This window comes from Glandiceps talaboti, chromosome 6 (assembly GCF_964340395.1).
Source record: "Glandiceps talaboti chromosome 6, keGlaTala1.1, whole genome shotgun sequence".
Taxonomy (NCBI): domain Eukaryota; kingdom Metazoa; phylum Hemichordata; class Enteropneusta; family Spengelidae; genus Glandiceps; species Glandiceps talaboti.
In genome coordinates this window covers 19629069-19647257 of record NC_135554.1, presented here as the reverse complement: position 1 = coordinate 19647257, position 18189 = coordinate 19629069, and the positions used below count along the sequence as shown (strand labels likewise).

The 18189-nt window shown below is 35.8% G+C and overlaps 1 protein-coding gene across 1 annotated transcript; it reads left to right on the top strand.

Moving 5' to 3' along the window:
- Positions 1-200: 200 nt before the first annotated feature.
- On the top strand, positions 201-18132 carry LOC144436935 (uncharacterized). The gene is given in 16 exon segments (XM_078125803.1): positions 201-423; positions 3184-5186; positions 5335-5415; positions 5785-5814; positions 6200-6416; positions 6534-6595; positions 7349-7489; positions 8141-8393; positions 8761-8904; positions 9739-9852; positions 10141-10214; positions 10776-10886; positions 11352-11467; positions 12741-12879; positions 13720-13840; positions 14451-18132. Coding segments are annotated over 16 exon segments (3801 nt in total). The 5' UTR covers positions 201-323; the 3' UTR covers positions 14546-18132.
- The last annotated feature ends 57 nt before the right edge of the window (positions 18133-18189 follow it).

Genomic DNA, 18189 nt, shown 5'->3' with positions numbered 1-18189 from the left:
GCCAACGAAAATTAGCTCATATCGTTTTGTTTGATACCATCAACAAACAAAAATAATTAGGAATGTATCCGTACCATCAAGTATCAAGATAAAATCTGCTGACATTCTGTAGAATGTCTTGTGCACATGTGTCATGTCAAGAGCATGTGTCGTCTCCGAGCAAACCTAGGGTGTCAAATCTTAAAGAGCCATAATGGACGAGATTTGGGCTGGCTGATCCAACATTGCAACCAAGATGAGAACTTTACGAGACCTCAACTGTACAGAATGACAGTTTCATAAAGAAGTATTGTCCATTAACAAGTAGCACACACGTCTTAACCATGCTACCTTCATTAGGATATTTTCGAGGGATAGACTGCCCCTTCTATGCTAACGGTCTTTGTCAGCGGCCGTACTGTCATTTTCGCCATGTGAAGAAAGGTATACTTTACTACACCACTTGTGATTTTTACCAGTACAGGCAAAGATGCACTTCTGTCAGTTTCTGTGTTATAGGTGTTTTAATCCAATATGTATTGAGTTGTACATGTTTATGTGCATGCGCTAAGTTTTTTGTAACAGGATTAGTATGCCTTGCGAGTTTTGAGGACCTCCAATGCATGGTTATACTAAACGTTTGTTTGTTTGGTTTAGTTTGTTTTTAGACGTTGTTTCTGTCGCAATGTCAGTGAACAAAATAGGCCAAACAAACGCTATAATCATCTCAGGTAGGTTTTAGGTTGCGTTTGTGCAGTAAACTGTTTTTAGAATAAGCACTGTTATTGTTTAAATTCCAATAACATGGCCCCATGACGTCATAGGAAATGACATCAACAAAACTAAAGGTTATTACATAAAATCACAATTTTTTCACAAAGAAAATGTGTTTATAAGCATAACTATAGGCCATTCACAAGAGAAATTCTAGAAATTGACCTCAAGTTGTACACATTGTTAGGAAAACATGCAGTGGAAGTACAAGTGTCTGGGCAGTTCTAAATCACAGTAGTGTCAACAATGCTTTTGAGCATTTAATTGTTCAGGTGTTTGTTTCTGAGTGCAAACCCTGAAATTATTTTTCTTTTTTAAATTAGATGCTACAATTATTGCAGGTGCACTCATACTTGTTTCTGGGCCTGTGATTATATTATTGAAGTCTTGTTACCAAAATCTAGCTTTTAAAATACGATTTATGTATACCCAGGACTGTAAATTCACAGTGGATGTGGTATTTTAGATTTGGGTACATGATTGAGATTACAGAACTATACAGAGAATAGACTTTATACTGTTAAATTTGAAAAAAAAAGGAACTATCATGCCTCAAAGAACATTAAGAAATATTGATACTGACCGTAATACTTATGTATGTTCAGTATCCATCACTGACAGCTGCAAAATAATAGCTACATATGTGAAAGTGTAGCATAATTACGTACATGGATTGGCTTCATTTGACCTGTTGATGGGTCCAAGGTGCATTGCTTGTCGCCCCAAATATCACCATGTATTCTGTGTGTGTGTGTGTGTGTGTGTGTGTGTGTGTGTGTGTGTGTGTGTGTATGTGTGTGTGTGTGTGGTGGGTGGGAGGGTGTATTAGTCTCGGTAACCCAGACTTACCACTGAGGGCTCTACTACGAAACCACCCAGACGAGAGTCGGTCAAATGTAATCTCAGATGGCTCGCACCAGAAGTCATGCAGCACATTATTTCCAAGTCATGAAAAATTAGCTTACGAGGCCAGTTCTTTTTCATGAAGATATATCCATCACTCAATGAGACATGCAAACCAGTTGTGAAGGATCGGAACCTAGACCGTTCAGCATGTTGGATGTGAAACATTCCCCATTGCTTCAGGAGAAAGATCAGATGTGGGCAGTTTGGCATTGTTCCCTTAGACACTCATCTGGGTGGTTTCATAGTAGGGCCCCTGCAGTTAGAATCTGTGTATCTCAGACTAGGTCTGCATGTGCTAACCTAGGAGATAGTTGTCACCTGACTCTATACCCTTGGTTTAATAAGTACAATCCTATGCACATCACAAAACAACATTCTCTTGGTCTTCTTCTCATAAGCTCTGCTTAAAGGGGCAAGTCAGACTGCAAACCTTTGAGAGATGATAAATAAAATAGGCTAGTCAAGCTATTCAAGTGATGTAGTCAAAACAGAATAATCCCTACCCCCTGTAATAAAATAAACATCATTCCAAATCTTCTGACTTGTCCCTTTAAAATCTTCATTACATGATATGACTTCTCAAATCTCTGCTGTGTCAGGTGCTAGGCATACAGATTTGTACATCTTACCAGTGCAAATCTGTTCAGATATATTTCATTTGTCCTAAACGAACAAAATTTGTTTATTGAGCTTGTGCAACATTGTGCGATTGTCCCTCATAAAAGGTTAATTTTGTGTGAATGAAAATAAAGAATTGACATTAATAAATCCAGTTATGAAGGGCTTGAAAGTAAGAAAGGCCTGTGATAAAAGTTTATTTGGCAAGACTGAAGATAGAAAATTGAACCCAATATATATGTTGCGTACCATTGCTTATTTACATGTAAGAAGTGAGACAAAATGATGGAGACTGTTACATTAAGGTTAGTGATGTTAGAATACAGGATAAAGTTGATACAGTGATGGAGACTGTTACATTAAGGTTAGTGATGTTAGAATACAGGATAAAGTTGATACAGTGATGGAGACTGTGACATTAGGGTTAGGGATTTAGAATACAAAGTTGATAAAATGATGGAGATTGTGACATTAGGGTTAGGGATGTTAGAATACAGGATAAAGTTAATGAAATGATGGTGACTGTGATATTAGGGTTAGGGATGTTAGAATACTGGATAAAGTTAATGAAATGATGGTGACTGTGATATTAGGGTTAGGGATGTTAGAATACAGGATAAAGTTAATGAAATGATGGTGACTGTGATATTAGGGTTAGGGATGTTAGAATACTGGATAAAGTTGATAAAATGATGGAGACTTTGATATTAGGGTTAGGGATGTTAGAATACAGGATAAAGTTATTAAAATTGATGTTAGAGGCTTTAGACAGACTGAAATAGTTATCACTTTGAAGGTTTGGTCCAGTGTCCTTCAGATGCACTGAACCTTCCACCCATCCCCCACCCTCACCCCCAACTACTTGGATGTTCCTAACATTTGCATATTTTCTTTGTGAATTTTCAGCTTTAGAGGTCAAGTCAACAAGTAATTTGTTGTTGGAGGTATTTGGAGAAGAATCAACAACTCCAGGTGTTGGTGGATCCGTATCAACATTGAACACAACACCAACTAAAGAATTCACCTATGTACCAACACCTATATCAGAATGCAATAAAGATGTCTCAGAGGAGTATGATCCAGCAAATGCTGGTGCATCCAAGAAAACTCATAAATATGATGTATGTACTGGGCCTAGTAATGAAGCGTACAGTCCAACTGTCCATGCCTCGGGAAACGGAGCCGTTGCTAAGGAAAACAGTACGCTCTTTCCTGAATACAAGCCAACTCCTCTCGGTGAGACCAAAGACAAACGGAAAAATAAGTACACATTAGGAAGAGTTTCTCCCGTCAATGATGATGAGTATGATCCAAGTGAACTAGGCAAAGCTAGAGATAACAATGTTAACAACTCCACTTCAGATATTGTAGATGTGATGGGAAAAAACTCCATGTTTCCAGAGTATACACCCACCCCTCTTGGTGAGAATTCAGAGAAACACGTGAGTCGTTACAGTGTTGATAGAACTTCTCCCGCAAAGGATTCTGAATATGATCCCAGTCAACTGAACAAAGTTAAAGAGAAGAAGTCAAGTAAATACAGTATATCCAAAACTGGTCCAGTAAATGACTTGGAGTATGATCCTATGTCAAACTATAGTACTTTTATTAAACCAAAGAAAAGTAAAGAAAAGACATACAGTAGGAAGGCTTCATATGCTGATGCCAGGTTCTCATCAGATGAGGAAGATGAGAGCAAAGATGTAGAAGAAGACCTCTATGGTGAGGAAGAAGAGACAATTATTAAGACCCCTCAAGTGACTGAAAAAAAGAGTTCTTCCAAAACATCCAAGTCAGGGAGTGGAGAACATAGTAAGAAAGAGAGAATAGATAGACAGAAAGATAAGGTAAAGGATAAATTGACAAATAAGGACAAAAGTACAAAGTCATCAGGTAAAGCAAAGAGTGAAAAGGTGGGAAAGAAAAGCAACGAAACAGAGAAAAAGAAGTCACATTCTGAAAGTAAAGATAAGGTGAAAGTAAGTGATAGCAAAGCTAATGGCAATAAGTCAAAGCATAAAAAAGAGAGTGAAAGCCACCTCAAAGTAGAACACAGAAAAGACAAAAGTAGAAAAGATGGCAGAAAGGAAAGCGAAGATAAACATTCAAAAACAGTATCTAAAGACAAAGAAAGGAAGCAAACACACATAAGCACAGAAAAACAGAATAAAACTAATAAAGATAAAATCAAAATTAGTCAGACATCCGACAAAAGACGGCTAGAAACTTCGTCTGGAGACCAGTCAGCATTTTGTAGTAAAAAACAAAAACTTGACAAATCCAAAAGTTCCCCAAGTAGTACAATACCTTCAAGGGATGATGCCAAGAAAGCCGTTACAATTTCAAAACCAAGAGTTACCCCTCTGAGTAAAAAGTCTAAATCTGCAGGGAAGATCAAATTTCAACCTATGATCAAATCGAGTGGATCTGGAAAACATGTGAACTCTAAAGTTGTGAGTAAAAAGAAGTCTGTGTATGACTTGTCGTCTTCGGAGGATAGCAGTCCTAAAAAGAGAGGAGAAAAGCGGAAGATGTCAACGGACTCTGACCAGAGCAGGAAAGTTAAACTCCAGAAAAAAACTGAAAAGCCAATTCCTGTACCTATGTTCAGTTCTGAAAGTGATGTGGATAACAGCATGAGACTGAAAAAAGGGTCTCAAATTATCAGTAAAAGGAAACAGGATCTTTTTGGTGATGACAGTGACAGTGACGAGGTTGCTATGGTGATGGATGATGATGTGATTACGATATCATCTGATTCAGATAATGATGATTTCCATGGTGTCATCAATGACAGTGATTTAGAGGATTTGTCTGAGCATGATACTTATGAAGAATGCCTACAGATATTCAATGACCAGTCACAATCGGTCAAAGCTTCCACAAAAGTCAAGCGACAGAGTTCAAAGGTGAGATGGTCACATGATCCCAGATGACAAACTTGGATCATGGAGATATAAAGCTATCTCCATACTCTCTGGTCATCCAGGCTCAATTCCATGCGGGTAAACACAAGTCATAAGTTCAGTATAATTGTGAAATATGATGCAACTTGAGTGCAATAGCAGCTCTGATAACAGAGACATTTACTATTCACTAGAAACTATTGATTCAACCTGGAACAGTTTGTGAAAACAAGTACTCTTTGTTTGTTTGCAAAGTACTAACATACTGTGATGAAAGAGCATTTCTAAACATCATAGTTCATGTAAATTATGGACTTGGTCATACCCTTCAAATAACATATTAACCCCCCCCCCCCCCCTCAACATACACATCCTACCCAACCCACTCAGTCTTCATCCTCCCTAACTTCTAACCTACTCTACCCGTACCCAAGCTACTATCCTACCTAACACCAAACCCTTAACCTAGCATCTGTGGCCTGTTTACTTGTCATAAAAAATAATTTCTTTGATTATTCCTTTACAGAGCTCGGAGCATGATGATGAGGAGGGCAGACATGTTGATGGAGATGATACGATTCATGCCATGAACATAAAACAGAGAGTTGCCCATCAAGCCAAGTTTGACACTGTAAGTGGGGTGATTTATTCCAACAGATTATGGTAACGATGATAATAAAGCGTCTATTTTGTAAATACACATGTTCTCTGGAAAACTGCAGTTGCTCTCAGTTATTATCCTCGACTGAAATCTATAGCGGTACACTGGCCCTTTATACTTTGTCAGCTCCATACAAGCACTTAGGATTAAAGCATTCACATTGCAGCCTTTATACTACCAGGTCCCCAATTGTACAGCTGGTTTGAATGATGGGGCACAATCGTGGTTCAAATCTTGCCCAAGGTGTTTAACAGGTGTGTATTATGGCTTTCAGGTGGCCAACTCTATTACAAGTATTCCATTTTCCCTGTAATGATGTGATGTATTTTGTTCCTTTCCCTCTACTTCTCTGCAGTCCAACAGAATGAAAAAAGTGAAAGTCAAGCCTTATTTTCAACCAAGTCCAGCACAAGTCTGCCATAACAGATACTTAGCAATACAACAAAAACAAAAACAACTCCAGCAACAACAACAACAACTCCAGCAACAACAACAACAACTCCAGCAACAGCAACAACAACAACAACACCAGCAACAGCAACAACAGCAGACAGCTGCTGTGAAAGCTAGAAGTAATTCTACAAACTCACTCAGGGATGTTATCACTGATAACTCTAGTAGTAAGAAACGAGTAGCACACACACCAAAACCATCAACTTCATCCAAAGTTGTTGGTGCCGGAACAGAAGGAAAAACATTATGTAAATCCCAACCCAAGAAGGAGAAAAGGGTTGCACATGTACCACAAGCTGTAAGTATATGTGAACAATAGATAAAGCAAGTTAAAGGCAAAAGATTGTGATTGTATGTCATATGTGACTGTATGCATATCATTTGCTAGCAAATTCTTTGATCAAATTCAGTCTACAGACAGCACTAATTTGGTTTACAATTCATTAAAACATGTTATTGTTCACATTCATATCTTAGAAATAACATTAATCTGATGTCCTGGGCAAAATTTCCTGTTATAGCGCCCTCAACTATGCATTGTACAATGCTTTTGTTTACAGTGGAGCTAATATTGTTCATATTCATATCTTAGAGTAAGAAATAACATTAATTTGATGTCCTGGGCAAAATTTCCTGTTATAGCGCCCTCAACTATGCATTGTACAATGCTTTTGTTTACAGTGGAGCTAATATTGTTCATATTCATATCTTAGAGTAAGAAATAACATTAATTTGATGTCCTGGGCAAAATTTCCTGTTATAGCGCCCTCAGCTGTGCATTGTACAATGCTTTTGTTTACAATGGAGCTAATATATTCATGGCACAAAAGACATTTACAGTCTGAGAACTTTATACTGATGTACCACAATTAATCCTTGTGATGTCATCTGTTTTGTTTGTAAAATAATTAAGTATACTACAGTCACAAATATCTGAAAGATGCTTCTAGATGAAAAGAACAATATTGTAGTTCCCAAAGAATACATCAAATCATAGAATTAGTGTTTGCCTCAAATCCATTTCTTTGTACGATTTTCCCTTTATACGTAGATCAAATCTAACAAACCACGGCCCACAATCCCTCCAGAGTATGGTAGTAAAGTACCGGCCAACATTAGACAAAGATACCTCAATATATTCATTGATGAATGTCTCAAATTCTGTGTAACAGAGGATGATGCCTACAGCAAGGTAAGATTATATATCTGTCTTAGATTAATTGAAAGCAGGAACCATTTCCCATACTAAAAAATTGTTGATGTGTAATAATACACTCTAGACCTCATCACAAATATCAATGTACTGGAGTCGGTGCTATTTTCTCCTGTAAGAGGGTTATGACTGTTGTTATGTGTGATGTATTGAAGTTACCAACTAATTATACTTTATAGGGCCACATTTTAGATTCTAGTTATTAGCATGTTAGCGTTGGCAGCTATGAGAAGAGTTCCCACAATGACTGACCTTGTAGTCTACTCCAAGGTTAATCTGATTAAAATCCGATGTAGTGTACATGGCTCAATTTCTGTTTGGCTGTTATGTTTACTGTCGTTTGTTCTTTTGTTAAGCACCCATTACATACATCTGACACAGTACCATAGGTTTTCCCGAACCCAATCTCATACTTACGAGTAGCCTATCAGAATCTGTCCTATGATTTTAATCAGCTTGCTCCAAGACTAGACATGAATTACCTTTACCAATACGAAAACCCAATAGAGTAGCAAAAGCGATAAAAAAATTGAACAAAAACTGAGTGAGAATGCACAGTTTCTAGCCTTTCTTACATGTATACACTGTCAGGATAACATGATTTTTGATTCAATCACTTTCTGTCGCCAGGCTTTGAGTGAAGAGATGGTGGTATACCAAAGAAGTTCCAGTCGTAATATCTACCTGAATTTAAGTATAAACACCGTGAAAAGACTCCGAAGTCTACAGCCACAGAATGACAGTGACAGAAAATCTCCCAGTAAAGCCAACCAGAGAAAATCAATATCTCATGAAGCTGTACTTGGCGGTAGAAAAGCAACACAAACTTCATTTACCCTCCATAGATCTGGTTACCATGTCAATGATAACAACAAATTAGAAGGTAATAAAGTATGAAATTGAAAAGTGTATGTTACTTTGTAAGGAGTGCGCCCTCTGGTGTTAGACATTTTTGCTTTGCATCAAAATTGTAAAGTTTTCTTGTGAGTCACCACATACTAGTAGTAAGAGATAGAAAATTTGGCAGCCAGCAGAAAGTGGTACGTCAGGTTGGCTTTATAGAGAGCTCACTGCTTTTTAGCAGCACATGATATTATATTTAGATTATAGAACTTTGTAAACAAAGAAAATGGAGAGCATACCAGCACATATTTGTAGTTAGCGGGTTTTTTTCAAGACATTTCCCAAAAACAATTTTTGCAAGTCTTCACTGTAGTTGTCTAAATTTTGTCTTTTGTCTTTTCTGTTAGGAGCTGCACTCTATGAAAAATTAAAGACTTACATCCTATCAGAAGTGCAGTTACAAGAAAATGGTTTCCCAAGACCCTCTCCTGACAAAGCTGGAATGGCAGTTGTCATGAAAGAACAGAATAAGAAAAATATTACTAATGATGGTAAGTTTGAAACTAGCAAAGGTATGTTCGGTGAGTCATGTGTTCACATAGCTGTATTTAGTTAGTGATCTATCAACATAGCCATGGTTGCCATAACTTAACATATCCATATTTGGTTGTCATAACTTAACATATCCATATTTGGTCGTCATAACATATCCATATTTGGTCATCATAACATAGCCATATTTGGTGAGTCATCTATGAACATAGCCATATTTGGTTTGTCATAACATAACATAGCCAAATTTGGTGAGTCATACCTTAACATTTGGTTTGTTCCATATTTGGGGAGTCATCTATTAACATAGCCATATTTGGTTAGTTGTACATTAACATTACCATATTTGGTGGGCCATACTGTAACATAGCTGTGAAGTCATATGTTAATATAGCCATATTTAGTCAGTTGTACATAATTAGCATGACCATATTTGGTGTGTCATATGCTACTGTAGCCTGTTTTGTTTAAATATGCTGAAAAACATACAAGTTATATTTGATGAGTTACATGTTAATATCTGGTTGCCATTTTTTGCAAGTCATAACCATATTTGGTGATCGGTATACTAGCATAACCATATTTGGTAATTGTTATGGAATATAGCCATATTTAGATATTCATACGTCAATAGCCATATTTGGAGAATGGTATGCTAATATGTGCCAACATAACCATATTTGGTTATCATCATGAAGGAACAGACCAAAAGTATGAGGAGGGGTATATAGAAAGTTAATTCTTAGGTATTCCGACATGATTTTGAAACATTGAAAAATCCTCAGACAAGACCAACTTTAACAGTTTATTTAATTTTTACCTAATTCTAACAGCTGATCAGAGGATTTGTACTAGATGTGGTAAAGTATACATTGTGAGACCTGGTGGTCGTTACGTTACAAGAGAAGAATGTGTCTACCACTGGGGGAAACTTTGGAAGAAGAAAGGTATGTAAGAAAACTTGTTAGAATCTTGGTCTCTAGTTCTGTACCATGTTATTATGTTACAGTAATTAAAATATTTGTCCAAAGTTTGCCTCAAGGTCACTCAAATGTGCAAATTTACAATGTAGTATTCTTTGTTAAACCTTCTATTATGCCTACAGTCCTATCTGCCTAGTTAAATTGGAGATATATATATTTGCATATACAAATTTATGTAAAATGATGTGGAATATTGATGTATCTAGTGGTATGTCCAGCCGAGTATAATAAATTCAGTTGATTTACTTACAGTTGGCGGAGTGATGGAGAGTCGCTTTTCATGTTGTCAAGGAGATGTGCAGAGTAAAGGCTGTTGTGTTTGTAAGGTAAGGAGTGCAATAAAGTTGGACTTGTCTCTGTAAATTTATGTGTCAACACATACATACAGATGGACATGAAAGAACACATACTAACAAATGCACACACATGTACATGTGCACACACACACACACACACACACATGTACATGTGTATGTGGTAAAGTATACATTACTTACTCAACATTGTGTTAGAAGAGCATTTGGCTCAACAATTTATTGAGTTTAAATAAAGTCATACAAACAAACATGTACATGTACACACACACATACACATACACATGTACACATACATACATACATACATACATACATACATACATACATACATACATACATACATACATACATACATACATACATACATACATACATACATACATACAAACATGTACATGAGTACACACAACCATATAACATGCACAAAAACATGAAAGTACACACACACACACACACACACACACACACACACACACACACACACACACATACACACACACAAACCAAGTGAATACTTATGTACAGCTACAAATTCACAGAAATATTCTTTCTTGTTATGCTTTCCATTAGCTTCACGTTAGTGATAATAAAACTGGTAATTTGGAAGGCTATATGACAACTATGGCCAAGTCACCACCTGATGATGGCAATCCAGGGGTATATGCTTTGGACTGTGAAATGGTCAGTTTTAATTTCATATTTTAATAATTAATCATGATAACAGTGAAGTGGCTTACACAATGAGTGACCTGATTGTAGCTGTGTACAATTATTACCCCAGGTACAGACCTATATCGGTGCAATACTCCTATAATTGTATGCACTACAGATCCCTGGGGTGCATACAATTCATTGCAGTCCCTGTATACGCATGATGATTGAAGCATTCACAGAGCAACCTCTGTCCTACCAGGTTCCCAAATCTTTCACAAGGACTTGAGCCATTCACAAACAAACCATAGTAACAAGACTCAAACTGACAACTTGTATATTCTGAGCCACTTTTTTTAACATTCAGCCATAATGATGACCTAACAAAGAAAAAAAATTCCGAATTTGATCTCTTCTTGTAAGACTAAAAATTCCAAGAAAATTCTACAGACTATCTGTCTTGTGATATAATCCTGAATTTGTTCTAATTTACAGTGTTATACAACAATTGGTCTTGAATTAACACGAGTTACTATAGTTAATGCGGATAATGAAGTTATTTATGATGTACTTGTTAAACCGGACCACCCTATTATAGACTACAATACTAGGTAAGGTGACCTTTCAACTTTGTAAGACTTCTGGATAAATTTCTGTGATACTTCTTGGTCCTCTACATCACTGTACAAGACTTTACCCACAACTCTCTCTGATTTATACTGTTGGACATCATCTCCTTGAAGTAAGACTAATCCCACTTGTGTACAGGGATTTGTAAGAATATTTTTGTCATTTGTGAAGCGTAGAATTGACACTGATGAGTTTCTGAATCCATATTTTCATTGGTTCCGGTATCAATGATATATTGTAGGAGGAGATAGCAATTTTAGAAATTTGCCAACAGATTTCCTTGAAAAACATGCAAAATATTTTCTACGAACCTAAGGAAAACATTTTGCACCTGTTATGACTTTGCCAAAGATATAGATTTATTTGAATAGGTATGACAAAAGAAATTTACATACAAAAACTCATCATACACGCTGACTACCCAAGTTAATGATACTTTGACATTGAAAAGTGTTTTATTCACAGTACATGTTTCATTTAGTTGTTAGTACATTTTTACGCAAAATGTATAACTTTATTTTTGATTCCTAAGCGTACTTTTGTTACATATTAATTGAACATAATTACATACTTAAAATGTTGACAAATGTGAGTTAATGAAGAAGTTATAAAATAAGGAATCTCCAAACATAAACATCAGAGAGAATTGTGGCTAAGATACTGTAGTGTGCACATGCCCTTGTATTGTATATTGTCAGTTTGGTTTCATTCTGTTAGTGAACCAGTATTTGTTATCTCCTAATGTTGAACTACGGTTTTATGAATATACAGGAAAGAAATCTGTCACTGTATTTTTGAAAAAAAGTTACATTTTGGGGACTGTATTCATGAAAATGTTGGTTTGATACATGTTGGGAAGTGTCGAGATACTGACCCAGGATTGAAAATTTGGCCCATAACATAGATAATCATACCTCTGTATTTGTAAGGGGTGAATGACATCTAAAGGTTGGTGTAGAATAAAATCTGAATTCTTTTAGTTTTGCACAAAGCCCCCCCCCCCCCCTTCCACTTCGCTATCAAAAGAAAAGTACATATTTAATTTGACTTCATTTACAGTATTTTACCTTCAAAAATATATTGTAGTACCCATTGCAAACTTCAAGGCATAAAACACTGATTACCTAACAGGAATTTGTTTAAATAGAGAGATTTTCAATATCCAAGAGTTTCTTAGTTTCATATAATTTCTGTATGCAAAGATATTGAGGAAAGAAAAGTTACTAAAGATGTCAATTTGTTTGTGATTTTCAGATTCAGTGGTATAACAGAGGATGACTTGGAACCAGTGACGACTGTACTATGTGATGTACAAGCTGTTCTACTCAATCAATTCAGTGCTGATACTATACTTATAGGACACAGCTTAGAAAGTGATCTGTTGGCATTAAAGGTAGGTACTTATTTTTCAATCTTCAGTTTTCTTACATTTGATTCAAGATTCCCCTCCCCTCACCTCCACTTTTAATCATATTCATATATATATATATATCACTTAATGTATTGTAAATCACTTCATTTTGTGACTGTGACCTGTAAAGCAAAATGGTGGCGATATTTGTGATAAGAAAAACACATTGGCATGTTATCTCCAAAGGTTTGATACATATGGACACCATTCAAGTGTCTACCACCACATTAGTAGTGGTAAGCTTCCAAATGAGACATTTACCTTTGACCATAACCAAGATAAAACATTTTCAAGGTGAAATGACCCAAATTTTCTTTCAACATTAACTCAAAAAGTTGCATACTCAAAGACTCCTTTTAAATGTCTATACCCATATTAGCAAAGGTAAGCTTTCTTTTTATACCTTGACCTTTGACTTTGACCTCCATATTCAAGGTCAAATAGCAGATTGTTCAATACATTATGAAACTCTGTATCTTGAGACAACATTCAAATTTGCACAATAATTTTGCCATACAGCACACCAGTTGGGGCTGTGAAAACTATGAAGGCTTGACATTGCATTTGTTTATCTGAAACAGCAAATTTCCATTAAAATCATATTGAATGATCATGTGATTTCATCAGTGAACTGTATCACCTCATTTGCATATCATTTGCATGCAGGTATGCAATTATAATGTTTTCAGTATTGCACTGTTTGCAAATGTTAATAGTATGTGCACACACGGGTAATCCCTGGTGTATATGTAATAGTATATAAGAGGGCAACCCTTGACCCTTGCCTTTCAACTTGATTGACGATAGTATGTTCACTTACAGATGATACACAGTACCGTTGTGGATACGTCAGTTGTATTTCCGCATAGACTTGGTCCACCGTACAAGAAAGCGTTAAGAACACTCATGGGAGACTACCTCAGTAGAATTATCCAGAATGATGGTAAGGATAAATTTTGGATTTTATAGTAATTTGATTTTTTGAGTTGGTGAAGAGACTGGCATAAAACACAACTGACAAATGTTGTTTTTATTGCGTGTTTCTGAACATCAATGGTTCAAAGTAGTGTTTTACAGATTTTGTTGTGAAAAATACGTTTACATATTATTCTCCAATATTTTTTCGTTCAACCAAAGAAAATACAAGTGACCTAAGGGGCCTTGTCACTACAAGTCGCTAAACAAGTAGTGACAAATCCTTAGGTCACAAGTATTTGGGCAGATTAAGAAAAACAATATAAGAAAACTTCGAGCATAATTTATCAAAAATTGGCAATAATAATGACGACATTTGAACACATATTTCGAGCACCTAAAGAACTAGTAACATAGACAAGGGTTGTCATGACAGTGCAAGGGTATGTAAATCCATATTGTCTGTTCAAAGACAATAACTTGGCTTGTACATGGTGTAAAATGCATTGTGTGTTTGTATAATAGATTTCATAAAGCATATTTGCTTGTTTGTAACTTTAATTGGTGTGTTAGTACAAAACAATAGATTTCATATTCTGTATGTTTGTTTGTTTGTTTGTTTGTTGTCATAACAACAGTTGGTGGTCATGACAGCAAGGAAGATGCTGTATCCTGTATGGATCTAATGAGATGGAAAGTTAAAGAAGATGGCAAAACCAAGAAATACTTCTAGACATGCATCCATCAACCAATACTACTATCGGAAGTCACTATGCTTAGCCAGCAGTAGTGCGTGAAAGGTGTTTGAACTCCCTAAACATGGAGGGGACTGGATGAGGGAAGGGGAGGAAGTCAAGTGAAACTCCTTTTGGTAGTCTTCCTCATTGAGAACCAGGATAAAATGGTGTAGGGGGAAACTTGAATAAATGCTGAAAAGTTTTTTTTTTACCAAAATCTCACATTTAGGGAACATGAATTCCAAGCATTACCAAGAGCTTTCGACTATACCCTCTAGCTTTATTCAACTCCTACCACTAGAGGGCGTAGTTGCAGATAAGGACTGAATATGCTGTAGTTAACATGGTTTAGATGGCCACAACAGGTGATCTTAAAATAGTATATTGTATCTGCTTTACTTCTCATGAAATTCTGTACATCTTTGGACAGATAGATTAATGGGTTTTCCGATATCACGGTCAGATTGAAACAGATGGATGAGATAGCTATACTAAAGTCATGTAGACAGAAAACTTTAAAGGTTCACAACCTGTAACTTTTCACTGTTTTCCATTTAATTTTCAGCGACGGGTCAATGCATTGGATAAATTTTATTTTAAGGAGAACTTTATCATTACAGGAGATGTAACTTGTAAAGCTCTACCAGTTGAATATTTATCAAACATCAAAATTATTTTTTTATGTATTTACATATATGTTGAGAGATGAAACCCTGCTATGTTCTCAGTGCTAAAACTGAAAAAAACACAGCAACACACAACTCATTCATTTAGATTTTCAATATTTCAATCAAACTTTTGTTATAGTGTGAACTTGATAATGTGTTGTGCCATTTGTTGCATGTTTATGTGTACAAATAATTTGTATTATAATACATTGTTTTTCAAATAGCCTTCTGTGATTGGCATTTCTGATGATATCCGTGACCTCACAGTGTACATTTTTGAGGACTTCCAGTGTTTACACTATCTTGATTACAGGGTGATTACATCCACACAACAAAGGCACTGCTATCACGCACTTGTGTAATCTACCACATCAGACCACAAATATTTTCATTTGCGCATCTATCTTAGTAAAAGCTATAAGCTCGGTTTCCATAGTTATGACAAAATTATGAGGTAAACTATGAAAATTATTTTTGCAAAGTATGCCACACGCATTCGAGGATGTGAATAGTGAAAATTGCTGTCTTGAAAATACCATTATTCCAATCTTACAACCCATTTCACATTACCATTCACTGGCTCTGTTTGATGCAATCACGCAGTAACCAATAAGAAACTGTGTAGTGTACACTTTAAGCAAGCAAGATTGAATGAATACAGGTTGTTGCAATATTTTGTCAAAATGAAATGAACGTGCCACCATACATACAGATATCACCTACAGACATGTAAACATTGGTGCCTATGTGTCTGTGTCTAGTTACAGTATGTTTAAATGGTTTGTTTCATAACAGACAAAATGTAGCAAGAAATTATGGTCTTGCTATCTTTAACAGTGTGGACTGTGCAGTTTCTTATTGTTTTCAGTGTGGTTGTATCAAGCAGAACTGGTGAACAGTAATTTGAAATAGGCTGTATGTGTACTGCGAAGTCGACACAACTTGAAATGAAAAATGGCACACACAGTCAGTTATCAGTTGTTTCATTTGCTCATCGTGAAAGCAATATTAAGTTTGAAATTAATAAGGCTATTCATTATCATTCGTAAAACTGAACATATATGGCAAATAAGTGTATGTCATTAGCAAGAGAAAATTGTCCTGCTTTCTTTTGAAATTAAAGAATAGCTAACATTCATAAGTATGCAAATTTCTATTTAATTCTGCCAACAGGAGTTGATTAAGGTTGTTTCATTGTTTGTTTGTTAGCAAGATATCTAAAAAGTTATGGACATATTTAGATGAAACTTTGTAGAGACGTCTATGAGATGAAGATTACAGGAAATTTTATGAAACCAGTTTGATGTGAGGAGGATCAGAATTTGATATCTAGAGGACCAGACTATAGGTCTTGAGTTAGATTATCCTAGTGATTAGAACTTGGTGGTTCACACTATGTCAGTGGTCAGAACAACATGAAAAGAATTCATGTTGACATGGTTTTGGTGATGTTAATTCTCAATATCCTCTACTTTTACATTTTAGATATTATGAGCTAAATTCTCCCACACTTTCATTTACATTTTTGTACTGATAGTTTGTTATCAAACAAATTCATATGAATGTTATTTGTAAAGTCTAGTTTATTCCAGTAAATATGGCAGCCATGTATAATTACAATCTGATTTTGATGTAGCACATGTTCAAAATTAGTGTAAAGCTAAATGGTTCATGAGAAGTTAAGAATTGTAGATAAAATAGTTGTACATGTAATGACAGAAGTAACTTAAAGACAGTCAGGTGACTGAAATGATGGCTACCTGTATGAACAATAAGGGAGGGGGGTACTAATGGAGTCATGTGTCAAACAGTCAGGGATGGCTACCTACATGATATGAGCCCTCAGGTGGTTGACGCTGCCACATGCACGTGTGTAATAGGATATATATACATCTATCAAAGATCATGTCTGACAAGTTGTGGGTACATAAACCACACTATTTTGCAACAGGTACATGTGATAGGATGTATACATCTGTCAAAGATTATTTTTGACAAGCTGTGGGTACATGTGTGATAGCATGTATTATGTTGTAATTTAGCAATGGAAACTGATCTGATTACTCTCACAGTAGAATGAATCAACCTATGGAAAGACCTGTGTGATGTTTTCATTAGTACACTTTCACTATACATGTTCATCATGGCCTGTCAGTATTTATGATAACTTCACCACAAGGTGATTATATCTATCACAAAAACACCCACCAACCATGTATGTAACCTACCACATGCCACATCACTCCATGCCAAAAACCAAACAATGGTGTATTTCACAAAGATAAAGGGATTCATAGGCAACTGAACAAACATGTATGTATGTAACCTACCACATGCCACATCAATTTACAGTAAATTCAAGAGTAGTATGAAACAAAAGATAGAGAAAAGTATTAGAGCAGCAGAATGCAGTTAGTTAAAATCAATGTTTTATAAATTAGACTAGTAACAAATGAATAATTTTGCCAATATATTTATGATAAGTTTGTAATATTGCAAAGCATTTACACTGCCTTGTATTCAAGTAAGAGATATGTAAGAGATATTTTTTGTCAAACTACTTGGAGAGTCCAATAAAGAAGCCTGCTGCAGAATAAACAAGGTAGGGTTAGCATAAAACTTGACTACTTAATTCAGTTATACATCTTAAGATGAAGACTCATCTGTGCAGGTGAATCGTTACAAATATAGTGAAAATTCATACTGTGCCAAAATATTTGGATAATTCCTAGCTTTCAACCTGAAGAAGACTTGAAGACCCGCGTTGAAAGCTAGGAATTATCCAAGTATTTCGGTGCGGTACGTTTTAATTTATTTGTTGTTATACATCTATTTAGTATCAACAATCATGGTACGTCTACTTATTAAATGCCAGTGTCTGTCTGATATTTCTTACATTATTGTCACATTTTAGGGAGGGGGCATGATAAAGTGGGGAGGGAGGGAGGGAGTTGTAAAATGGGGAGGGTGGG